At 41.6% G+C, this 13,570-nt stretch overlaps 1 protein-coding gene across 1 annotated transcript in view; it reads left to right on the top strand.

Moving 5' to 3' along the window:
* The window catches only part of Ndg (Nidogen), a 527,328-nt gene that overhangs the window by 242,414 nt on the left and 271,344 nt on the right, over positions 1 to 13,570 (top strand). Inside the window, exon 13 of the mRNA XM_080283492.1 lies at positions 5,048 to 5,173. Within this exon, the coding sequence (XP_080139618.1) occupies positions 5,048 to 5,173 (126 nt within the window). The remainder of the gene's footprint in view (positions 1 to 5,047; positions 5,174 to 13,570) is intronic.

Raw genomic sequence — 13,570 nt, 5'->3', positions numbered from 1 at the left:
CTTATGACAGTAAGATCAGAAAGAGAAAGAGAAGAACCGAGCAAGGTTAAAGAAATATTATCAGTAGTTACAAAGGGAAACAACAAAGCTCAAGAAGAGATTGAAGAAGTGTTTAATTTAGGAAAGTACAAGGAAGGAGGGGCAAGGCCATTGAAGGTAAAGTTTGTCTCAAACAACAGTAAATGATATAATAAAATATGGAAGTTATCAGACAAGCATGGTTTAAAAATAGTTGGATAAGGAGAGATGCAAATGAGGAAGATAGAGCTAAAATAAAGACATTAGTAAAGGAAGCAAAGGTAAAAAACTAACAGAGAACGGAGGAAGAGAAAACAGTGTTGTATTGGAGAGTTATGGATCAGAAATTGAGGATGTGGTACTGACAGAGAGAAGGAGAGAAGAGGGTATAAAAAACATGATAAATAATTTGAAGGTGGTATATACTTATGTTGATGGTTTAATATCGGCAAGGCTAGAAATCAACAATTTCTTGAGGATATATGAACCTGATGTTATGTGCTTTATAGAGACCAAGGTAAGGGAAGATATTGATGTTCATATGGGAGATGGTGAGTACAAACACTGGAGAAGAGACAGAGAAGAAAAAAGTGGAAGAGGAGTGATGATAGCAGTGAAGAACAACATAAATGTATATACCGTGGAAATGGGAGAGGGCAGGGCTGAAGTGATAGATATGAAATTAGAGACTGGAGAGAATAACAAGAGAGAGCATGGGAGGAGGATGAATACCAGGTGATGTTGTCACACATGGCAAGTTATTTTCAGAAAATTATTGTGAAAAGCAACAGTATAATTTTAATGGGTGACTTTAACTGTAAAGAGGTGAACTGGGAGGAATGGGACTCAGGAGGCAGCGAAGATTTGTGGGGCACTGTATTATTAAATATAACAACGAACAATGTGTTGACGCAATGGGTCATAGAAGAGACACGGTTCTGAGGTGAGGACACACCAGCAAGATTAAACTTACTGTTTACCAAAGAACCCGATGTTATAGAATCTTTGAAATATGTATGTCTTATAGGGAAAAGTGATCATGTGATCATCGAGTTCCAGATGATAATGGGGAATGTGGAGCCAAGAGACGAGCTTTATAGGCAGGGAAGATACAACTTTGGGAAAGCAAACTTTACATGATTGAGATAATTTTTTGAAAATGCGAATGGGAGAAAATTCAGGGAAGGAAGAGAGATACAGAGGAAGTGGGATATCTTTCTAGACCTTTATAAATTGGGAGTGGTAAAATTTGTGCCAAGAGGAAGGGGGAAAGAGAACATGAAAAAATAGTGGTTTAATAGAAGGTGTATGATAGCAGTAAAAAAGAGAGACACAGCTTGGAGCAATTGGAGAAAGAGAGGCAACGACAGAAGAATGGAAGAATATGAAAGAACTAGAAATGAATACAGAAGAATACATAGAGAGGAAGACAGGAATTTTGAAAAGGTATGAGACAAATGTAAGAATGAACTCAAACTGTTTTATAGATTTGTTAATGGCAAACTGAAACAAAAGGAAGGTATCACCAAACTGAAAGTAGAAGGAGAGGTTTATAAAGATGTGGCAATGCAAGCTGAAATATTGAACAAATGTTTCCAATCAGTTCTCACTAACGAAAAGGAGTTTGTGGAAGGAGAGGGAGTGACTAGAAATGTAGTGATGAAAGATATAAAAGTGGAGGTACAGGAAGTGTATAAATTACTGGAAACTCAAGATGTAAGGAAAGCCCCAGGACCAGATGGAATCTCTAATTGGGTACTAAAGGAATGCAGAGAACAACTGGCGGATAAGATTCACAGTTTAATTGTGTGTTCTCTGGAAGAGGGGAAAGTGCCTCAAGAATGGAAGAGGGCAAATGTTGTACCAATTTATAAGGGAGGAAACAGGAAAGAACCCCTGAATTATAGACCAGTTTCCCTAACCAATATGGTCGCAAAATTGTGCGAGAGAATCCTGAGAGATAGATGGATAAAATATCTGGAAGAGATGAATATTTTGCCTGAAAGTCAGTTTGGATTCAGAAGTGGAAGGTCATGTGTTTCCAACTTGTTTAATTATTACTCAAGAGCAATTGACGTGCTGCAGGAGAGAGACAGTTGTGTGGATTGTGTGTATTTAGATTTGGAGAGGGCCTTCAACAAGGTACCCCATAAGAGACTAATGTGGAAACTAGAGCATATCGGAGGACTGAAGGGGAACCTCCTGGAATGGATGAGAGACTTTGTGAGAGACAGACAAATGAGGGCAGTAATAAAGGATTGGATGTCTGGATGGAGGGAAGTAACAAGTGGAGTCCCATAGGGCTTGGTGTTGGCGCCAATAATGTTCCTGATGATACGGTAAATGGAGTGAACAGTTATGCAAGTCTGTTTGTTGATGATGCAAAGATCTTGAGGAAGGTAGAGGTTGAGGAGGATTGTAAAATGCTGCAGGAGGATCTGGATAGGATACATGATTGGAGCCGGATGTGGGAAATGAAATTCAATGCAAAGAAATGTAAAATATTGGAAATGGGTAAAAGTACCAAGAGGCCATCACTGAATTAATTGATGGGTACTGAATGAATCACAAAAGCGAGAGAAGAGAAAAATTTGGGAGTGCTGGTCCAGGATAGTTTGTCACCTAAAAAACGTATTAACAAGACAGTTAGAGAAACGTATAAACTCTTGACTAACATAAGAGTAGCATTTCATTATATGGATGAGGAGATGATGAAAAAATTGATAGTGGCCATGATCTGCCCCAGGTTAGAATATGCAGCAATAGTGTGGTCCCCACACAAAAAGAAAGATATAAACAAGATTGAGAGAATACAAAGAACAGCAACCAAGATGGTCCCCAGCCTGGCTGATCTGTCGTCCAGAGAGAGGCTTGAGAGGCTTGAAATGCCTTCCTTAGAGGAAAGGAGAAAGAGGGCCAACATGATTGCAGTGTTTAGGACCATGATGGGAGTAGATAAAATTGACAGAGAAGATCTGTTTTTATGGGATAAGAGAGTAACAAGAGGACATGGAATGAAATTGAAGAAACCAAGTTGCTTGATGGATGTCAAGAAATATAGTTTTTCTTATAGATGTATAGACATGTGGAATCGCCTAGACAAAGGATCGTCCAATCTAAAAACTTAAATGAGTTTAAAACTAAATTTGACTTACTGAGAAGCAGAGACGGGACCCCATGAGTGTAGCTCATTACCTGTATATCACAATTAGGTAAATACACACACACACACACACACACACACACACACACACACACACACACACACACACACACACACACACACACACACACACACAAAATGAATGGTAAAAGTGAAGGATCCCATGAGCGTAGTTCATTTCCTGTGAATCACAATTAGGTAAATACACACACACACACACACACACACACACACACACACACACACACACATACACACACACACACACACACACATACACACACACACACACACACACACACACACAAATTGAATGGTAAAGGTGAAGGATCCCATGAGCATAGTTCATTTCCTGTGAATCACAATTAGGTAAACACACACACACACACACACACACACACAGAGTCATCCTATTCTTTCCTTTTCTGCCATCATTTTGTTAATTTGGGATTCTTTTAAGCTTTTTGTAAAGAATATCAGTCATAGAATATATATACCTGTATATATATTTTTTTTGCCCTCTCCGAGAATTAATCTTTTTGCATACCACCTTAAGCAGTCATATTCACCCCTTCAGTTTTGCATAACCCAGTTTTGACTAGTGTGGACTAAGTAGTTAGATTTATACTTTCATCCAAAGTGATAAATTTTTTTATCCTACATTAGACGTACTGGTAGACACCGGGAAGGGCATCTGGTCTGGAGTTGTTATTGGTAATTTAAAATCCAGTCCAGTTTGGTCTGGTTCTGGTGTTCAGCCACATCAATTTTTAAGAGAAATTGATGTGGTCCAATTCTATATAACCTGGCCAAAATCTAGTATACAGTAGGTTTTTTAAACCAGTCTTCAACTCCAGTAAGCAAACCCCAGTAGAGCTTGTTCTTGATGAGGATTGATTAGTGGAGCCATGAAGAGGAGGGAAATGAGTGTGCAAATAATTAAGGAAATCAGACATTGAAACATGATACAATACATCCAGGATTAGCTTTTCTGTCTAGTCTGTTTAGTTTAAATTTTTTGTTATCTTGTTCCAGCAGATTTGGCTCTTGTATGTTCACCGAGTGCTGATAGCCCATTAAGGTTGGTTAAGTAGGGACAGCACCATACCTGTTGGGGGTGCTGCATGATGTAAAACTGCATCTTAGAAAAACAGTCTAAGGAAGCAAAATTTATTCACCATATATGCTTTTGTTCTCGTTGACTGGTTGTAACCATGTCTGTGATGGCTGACCAGACATTGATAAAAGATTTTCACACTCAGATATGGTTTCAGATACATCATCTGTGTGACCTGGACACTTAAAAACATTGTGCAGACATTTGTGTGGCTTTCTTTTTCTAAGTGTTTTTTACAACCTTAGTGGAATGTCTGACTGAATGCAAAGCTCCACCCATTTATGTGTTTTTTACCTCATCTAAACCATTTTATTTCCTTTCAGGTCATGTTCAGTTTTTAAAATATCATTTACTTGATTACAAGAATGAATTTTAGCATCTAGCTGTCGTTGTTGTTATTGTTGCTTAACCCCAGTCCACCTCTCAGAAGAGATCTCCATGAGTCTTCTCAACTGTCCATTTAAGAATTACCAGTAATTGTGATAGTCTTTAGGTATTAAGGGTGAATTGTTTCTCTAGGCTGAATAATGTCACTTGGCAGTAGATACAATAAAGTCAGAAAATTTCTGAGCTGTGTTTCAGAGGCTAAGACATTGATAGCATATGATGATTGTGGTATATTTTTACTTTAATGATGAGGATAGAGTTTTTGCTATATACTGTAGGGTATATCAGTAATCAGTTTTGGTTTGTCAAAAACCGTATGTACTGTAGTGCATACTGAATGCTTATGGTACTTTGATTGGTAGAGTTGGGAACCTGTGCTGGTGTGCCGTGTGACCCCAATGCATTGTGTAAGGAGGTGTCCGGCACCCCTCAGTGTGTGTGTGCTTCAGGCTTCAGTGGTGATGGCTTCAAGTGCACCAGGGAAACAGGTGAATGTTGTCATGTTTTATCATTTAACTGCTGGAAGTCCTCTAAGCTGAATAAATTTCCAGGCATTTACTATATTAAGGCTGTAATTGCATTGTTGGCTAGTGAAGGGTTAATCTAGATTCCAGGGAAATATTATCCATTGAACACTCTGGATACTCTCTACTGCATAAAATCATCTTGCTTTAGTCAGAACAGACTCCAAAGTGTTCCCTCATTGTACCCTCATTTTCCACATGCTTTGTTAGCATGAATGAAATTTTCATGGCATCAAAAATCTTACTGTACTCTGAGTCCTCTTACATGGAAATTGAACCAGTTTGTCCAGAGCAGAATAAAAAAAATTAAATTAATAAATTTAAAAAGCAAGCCGCACAGTGTTGTATCTTTCTCTCTCTCTCTCTCTCCATAACTCCTTGTGGGGGGAAAAAATCAAATTAATGCAGACATGGATAGACTTGTTGCACCAGAATAAGCATGTTAGTTTTTGTTGTTCCTTAACTCTGGTCTGTCTGGCTGAGGGGACACATCGACCACCAGTAAGCAGCTGCACCTGTGAGGCTGCCCTATACTGTAGTTACAGTACAATACATACACCTGGTAGGAATCCAGCATCCCTTTGTGGCAGACAGAGCCTCAACTGGGTCCTTTCTGTGACAAGGTAGAGATATAGGAGGTAGTTTGTAGTCCTCACAACAATTAATCACATCTTAATGTGCCATCTTCTCTCTCCCATGCCCAGTGAGATCAGTGTCCCAATTGACAACACTTCGATTTGCAGCCTGTGATTTTCATATTAAGATGGGCTGGTTTGTAAAGCTGTGTGCATGAAGACAAATGTGTCATTCATTGCTGCTGGGTGACATTTGCAATGCTGATGTTTGTTGACAGTTAATTCATACCTCAATAAGGCTGACCCAGTAAGTTTAACCCAATGCTTTATTAAGTTCAGTTCACCTCTATGAAATGGGTATGCAGATAGACTTGTTGTTGTCTAATTAACATAACTACATTATATTGTATGTACCCTCATTATTCAGCCATTCACTTGTACAGTCAATAAGTGTATAGGACTTAAAAAATATAGGACTTTTTTTTTATTTTTTTAACAATTGTTTTTCACTTACGATTACTGTGATGCCTGACTGTACAGGGCACATGTTAGTTTGGTGTATCAAGGTTTCATGTTTTGAGTCTGTTCTGAGTGAACCATCCTTCAGTCCTTAATATTCACTACAGTAAACATACATATGTTTTCTTTGGAAGAGCAGGTATTACAGTATTATTGTTATTGTTGTTGTTATTATTATTAGTGGGGGCGCTCACCATCCACTCACTCGATGTAGTGCTGCTTTGGGTGTCTGCCCTTTCCTCTCTAACTTCCTTCCTCTTCTGTCTCTCTTCCCTTCAATCTTTCCCCTTCCTTCTGCCTACGGGTGACTTCACACTTCCTCTTCTGTCTTTTTTTTCTTCATTCTTTCATCTTCCTTCTGTCCAAGGGTGACTCTACACTGAGTGACAAGCCAAATGGTTTCCTGTACACTAGGAAACCATTTGCTGCTCTGGGTGGTAACCATATAACCAAATCAGGGTGCCTGATGATTTAGTGGGTAATTAAGGTGCTCCAATCAGATTGAACCAGTGCAGGTTTATATCCAAGGGATGGTTGGGGTTTATTGCTCACATAATGCCACTCAGGGATGAGTGAGGCTGATCACTCATCTTAAATGTCAGGACCAACTTGCCTAGCCCCAGGCTCTTACACTCCTCTGTGGGGCGACATAGGATTTGATGAAGAATGAATGAATTATTGTATTACTTTATTATTATGTTATTATCCATCCATCCATCATCCAATCCTGTGCTGCCCATGAGGAGCAAAGGTCCCCTGGCTAGGTAAATTGGTCCCGACATTTAAGATGAGAGTGAATTATTATCATGTTGTAGTGCTGCTCTCGGGTGTCTGCCCTGTCCTCTCCTCCATCCTTCTTTCTTTTCATCTTCTTCTGTCTTTCTTTCCTTCATTCTTTCCTCGTCTTTCTGCCTGCGGGTGACTTTACACTCCCCCTTCTTTCTTTCATTCCTTCATTCTTTCCTCTTCCTTCTGCCTGTCGGTGACTCTACACTGAGTGACAAGCCAAATGGTTTCCTGTACACCAGGAAACCTTTTACTACGCTGGGTGGTAACCATATAACCAGATTTTGGCGCCTGGTGGTTTAGTGGGTAATTATTGTGCTCCAATCGCATTGAGCTGGTGAAGGTTTATATCCAAGGGGTGATTGCGGTTTATTGCTCACATAATGCCACCCAGGGATGAATGAGGCTGGTCACTCTCATCTTAAATGTCAGGACCAACTGCCTAGCACTGGGCTTCTACGCTCCTCATGGGGCAACATGGGATTGGTTGACGGATGGATGGATGGATTATTAGCAAGCAAGTTACACTGCAAATATTCTAACCAGTGAAGACAGAATTTTTTTCATTTTTAAAGGCTCCAACATGCTTGCAAGCATCAGCCTTTGTCACCTAATGACGGCTCTCCATGCTGCACAATCCATTGCAGCCTCTCTGTTCAGTCCCTTAACCCTGAGGTCACACTTAATGACCTCGTCCCATGTCTTTCTCGGTCTACCCCTCGTAACCCCACCCCCAATATTAACACTTCTCACCTTCCTCACCCAGTTATCATCCCCCATCCTCTCCACATGTCCAAACCATCTCAATCTACCCCTCCTCATCACAACACCAATACACTCCAGTCCCATCCTACCTCTCAACTCTTCCATCGTGAACCCAGCCCCCCCAGACCTTGGATGCAGGGACGCACTACACGTCCACCTAATCATTGTCATTTCTGTACGTCTGAGCCAGCGAATATCCTCCCCCTTCACTGCCCAGGTCTCACTACCATACGGCATTACACTCCTAACACATGCTGCATACAAAGACCCCTTAGCACGTAGGGAGAGTCCTCTCAATGTCAGGAGAGGCAAGAGCTCCCTGAACTTCTTCCAACCACTTCTCACCCTAGCCACAGAGCTAGCTCCAGCCCCACCTCCAGCACACAACATGTCTCCCAAATAACAAAACTCTTCCACGCACTCAAGAGATTCACCAGCAATTTCAATTCTTTCATGTCTGACAATCTCCACCTGCTCTCCCCGACACGACACATAAAATCAGCATTATCTCGCAGTCTACCTCTGATACCACTACATCTCTTATGCACCCATTTATTACAAACACCGCACAATATGGAATTACTTCCCACGCCCTTGTGGCAAGCTGCACATGGCCACTTTCCCTCATCTTTGATAGTACTGCCACCAACTCTAGATATCATCGCTTTTGTTTTATCTGCATTTACCCTTAAGCTCTTGTGCCCCATACCATCTCTCCACTTCCTAAACCTTTCCTCTGCCTCTTTTTTGTTCTCTGCAATCAACACCAAATCATCAGCATACAACAACTCCCACGGGAGTCCATTTCTAAAGTCACGTGAAAGGGCTTCAAGTACCATGATAAACAACACGGGACTCAAAACTGACCCCTGATGCACACAAACATTCACGGAAAACTCATCACTCAAATCTCCATTCACTCTTACCTGGGTGTGAGCACCCACATACATAGCCATAACTACCCTAACCAGCCACTCCTCCAAGCCAAACTTTCTCATTGCCCACTTCACCACCTCTCTAGGGACTCTGTCAAAGGCCTTTTCCAAATCAACAAAAACAAAATAAAGATCTCTTTGTAATGATAGGATTTTTTTTTTTATAGTCCCACCATTATTGTTTCTGTTTAACTTACTCATTGATTATACAAATGGTACTCATCTTAGTCTCCCCTCAGTGACTGATAAAATATTCACCTCAGTAAAAACAAAGGGGGGGGTAGCACTTCGACTTTGAATGATAAAGGTTAATTGTTTAACAGATGGTTTTGGTAGCATTTATAGTTTTGGCCGAGTAGAGATTAAGTCAGTACCACCTGTGCTCGTCGTTCCCAAAGCGGAGGAATCTTGAACTGGAAGGGGAGTGAGTTATGCATGAGAGGACATAGTTCCCTTGATTGGGTATAAAAAAAATGACATATACTTTACTCTACTTTAATAATTCTATACTAGTTATCAACAGACATTTTGAATTACGTGACCTTTAATCAGATGTAATAGGGTTGTAAATTAAAACCATGGTTTGGACGAACATCATACAATATTGTCACCAAGCAAAACAATTGGAATATTCAAGTGATTTCTGAGGACATCATACCTCACTCTTTATTATCGGTTATTCTTGGGCTCGTCAACAGCCACAAGACTGGGACATTTATTGACATGAGTTGTCTTTTCGGGCTGGCATAGCCTCGAACCAAAAAAAATAATCATGCATGTTCTATTTCGTCCGTGTAGTATAATCTCTTCATGCAATTCACTAATAATTCACAATCACTATCAATTCATAATTATTAATAGTTCATAATGATCATTAATGCATAATCACCAAGAATACATAATCACTCGGGCTTGTTTAGCCTCGAGGAACAACTCAAAAATCACATTTTTTGCTCACAACCACTAAGTTCCCTTCAACGCTCCCAATTTTTCTAACATATTAATATAAGAGAAAGAAAACGGTTGATGAGTTTGAATTCGCCTTTCCGTTACCTGACCACATCAACTTTCAAAATTCTATACCTTATCTACAAAAAAAAAAAAAATAAAGTTCACCTGATAGATTCATAATACCATTTCTACTACATTCAGTTTATAAATTATTCATGGGTAGTGTAAGTGTGTATGTAAGACGAGCCTATGGGCAATATCACATGATGGCCTCGTGCACACCCCGACGTCACGGTGTCTGTGAACTGAACCAACGTCTGTTATACACGATGTCTGAGTCGTGAATGTCTACGTTAAGCTTTTAACAACATTACTTCATGTGGGTCATGACAAGTAAGGATTAAACAAGAAAGGGGAGGAGAAAGGAGGAATGTGTACAGCTCACCTGAACCAACGTCTGTTTTACACGATGTCTGAGTAGCGAATGTGGCATTGTCGGTCAGAGATGGACGCTACTCCTAGATTAAATGAGACTGTTTTTGCGATATGGTGGGTTTTAATTCTCTTCACTATTTATATAGTAGTGTACACATGACGTTAGGACTTTTGATTGAATTGGGGAAAATTTGGGATTCAATCCTTACTACATTTAAATACTGAATTTACTGCCATCCCGCCTTGAGTTTGGGGTAGCTTATGCCATCTAGTGACGGCTAAGGCAAGCGGGACTATTTCGTTTCGTTTTCGTTTTTAAAGGCTCCAACATGCTTGCATGTGTCGGCCTTGGTCACCTAATGGCGGCTATCCATGCTGCACGATCCATTGCAGCCTCCCTGTTCAGTCTCTTAACCCTAAGGTCACACTTAATGACCTCGTCCCATGTCTTTCTCGGTCTACCCCTCATAACCCCACCCCCAATATTAACACTTCTCACCTTCCTCACCCAATTATCATCCCCCATCCTCTCCACATGTCCAGACCACCTCAATCTACCTCTCCTCATCACAACACCAATACACTCCAGTCCCATCCTACCTCTCAACTCTTTCATTGTAAACCCAGCCCCTCATGGCCTTGGACGCAGGGACGCACTGCACATCCACCTAATCATTGTCATTTCTGAACGTCTGAGCCGGCGAATGTCTTCCTCCTTCACTGCCCAGGTCTCACTGCCATTCAGCATTACACTCCTAACACATGCTGCATACAAAGACCCCTTAGCACGTAGGGAGAGCCCTCTCAATGCCAGGAGAGGCAAGAGCTCCCTGAACTTCTTCCAGCCACTTCTCACCCTAGCCACAGAGCTAGCTCCAGCCCCACCTCCAGCACACAACATGTCTCCCAAATAACAAAACTCTTCCACACACTCAAGAGATTCACCAGCAAGTTCAATCCTTTCACGTCTGACGATCTCCACCTGCTCACCCCGGCACGCCGTACATATAAAATCAGCATTGTCTCGCAGTCTACCTCTGATACCACTACATCTCTTATGCACCCATTTATCACACACACCGCACAAGATGGAATTACTTCCCACGCCCTTGTGGCAAACTGCACATGGCCACTCTCCCTCGTCTTTGACAGTACCGCCACCAACCCTAGATATCATCACTTTTGTTTTATCTGCATTTACCCTTAAACCCTTTTGCCCCATACCATCTCTCCACTTCCTAAACCTTTCCTCCGCCTCCCTTTCATTCTCTGCAATCAACACCAAATCATCAGCATACAACAACTCCCACGGGAGTCTGTTTCTAAAGTCACGTGAAAGGGCTTCAAATACCATGATAAACAACATGGGACTCAAGACTGACCCCTGATGCACACCAACATTCACGGAAAACTCATCACTCAAATCTCCATTCACTCTCACCTGGGTGTGAGCACCCACATACATGGCCATAACTGCCCTAACCAGCCACTCCTCCAAGCCAAGCTTTCTCATTGCCCACTTCACCACCTCTCTAGGGACTCTGTCAAAGGCCTTTTCCAAATCAACTAAAACAAAATAAAGATCCCTTCTCCTACCAATATATTTTTCCTGAAGCTGTCGAACAATGAATATGGCATCAGTGGTCCCCCTACCTGGCATAAACCCAAACTGCATCTCATCAATATTCACTCTTTCTCTAATCATACCTTCTAAAACTCTTTCCATTACCTTCATTATCTGATCTAAAAGCTTTATACCTCTATAATTTCCTCTTTCCAGGTCATCACCCTTCCCTTTATACACATTTACAATTACACTCTTCAGCCAGTCATCTGGGACAACACACTCATAAATAATCCTATTTATCAGGTCAGTGACTAAACTCACCCCTATATCGCCTGAGGCCTTCAACATTTCGGCAGTCAACCCAGACACACCTGCTGCCTTCCCTACCCTCATCCTGCCTATTGCCTCTCTCACAGTAGCAGTATCAATCAAAGGCCAAGGGCCAGACACTGGATCTGCTGGCTCCAAACCTTCCCTGTCCCAGTCAAACTCCTCATTCAACAACCAGTGATAATGCTCTCTCCATGCATCTTTAATATCCTCACTGTTCACCACTACCCTTCCTTCATCATTCTTCACACACTGCTCACCTATGATATCCCGATTATCCCTCTTCACCTGACCTGCCACCCTAAATATATTTTTCCTTTCCCCATGATTTAGGTTATCAAGTAATTGTCTCTGTGACTCAGACTTTGCCCTGTATACCTCTCTCCTAGCCCTACGCTTGGCAGCCAAATATTCCTCTTTGCTACCACCCTTCTTCCATTCCCGGAAAAGCCTTCTTTTCTCCTTAATTGCAGCTTCTACACCCTCATCCCACCACCAAGTTACTTTATGTCTTGGTGGTCCTCTTGTCCAGCCGCATGTTACATCAGTAACTCTCAAGAAATTGTTCTTGAGGGCTCTGTACTGTTCATTAACGCCTCTGTCTCCGGCTCCCTGTTCAGCCACCACTCTCCTCAACTCGCTATAGAAGGCATCCCTTACTACTTGGTTTTTCAGCTTCCATATTTTCCTCCTAGGTACATAAGTCCTCTTTTTCATCACTTGTTCTTTAAGCACCATATCACAAATCAATAGTTTGTGGTGCTGCACACACTCCTCACTTCCTATAACTTTAACATCCCTCACTAACCTCCTATCGGCCCTCCTAACCAGAAAATAATCTATCTGACTGCTATTTCCCCCAGACTCATACGTAATTAACCTACTGTCTCTTTTCCTAAAATATGTGTTGCACACAATCATGTCCGTTGCCTCCCCAAACTCGAGTATCCTTTCCCCTTCTGCATTCCTTAGACCATATGCACATCCCCCATGCACTCCTTCATAACCTTGTGCTGCTTCACCTACAAGACCATTTAAGTCCCCTCCCAAAATCACTATCTCATCATCCCGCATACCACCCACTACACGTATTAAATCATCCCAAAATCTATCTTTCTCTGATTCATCCAATCCTGCCTGTGGAGCATATGCCGATATAATCACAGCTATCTTTCTTCCCAACAGAATTTTCATTACCAATATCCTATCGCATACTCTCAAAACATTCATAACATATTCCACCCATTTCTCCGCAACCATCACACCAACACCTCCATATCCGTCTGTCCCCCCCTGCCAAAACAACTTATAGCAACAGTCCTTCCCAACAATCTTTCTGGCTGATCCACCCCTGTACCGGACTTCCTGCAAACACACCACATCCACCCACCTCCTACTGAATGCCTCAACGACTTCCCCTGCTCTTCCCCTCAAACTTCCCACATTCCATGAACCCACCCTCATCCCCATGGGTGATTTACTGTCCTCAGGCTTGCTT

The sequence above is a fragment of the Coenobita brevimanus genome, chromosome 97 (assembly GCF_032717465.1).
Source record: "Coenobita brevimanus isolate Jiangsu-jjx chromosome 97, ASM3271746v2, whole genome shotgun sequence".
In the NCBI taxonomy this organism is placed as follows: Eukaryota; Metazoa; Arthropoda; class Malacostraca; order Decapoda; family Coenobitidae; genus Coenobita; species Coenobita brevimanus.
The sequence above is the reverse complement of the archived record's forward strand: the minus strand, read 5'-3'. Positions and strand labels throughout refer to the sequence as shown.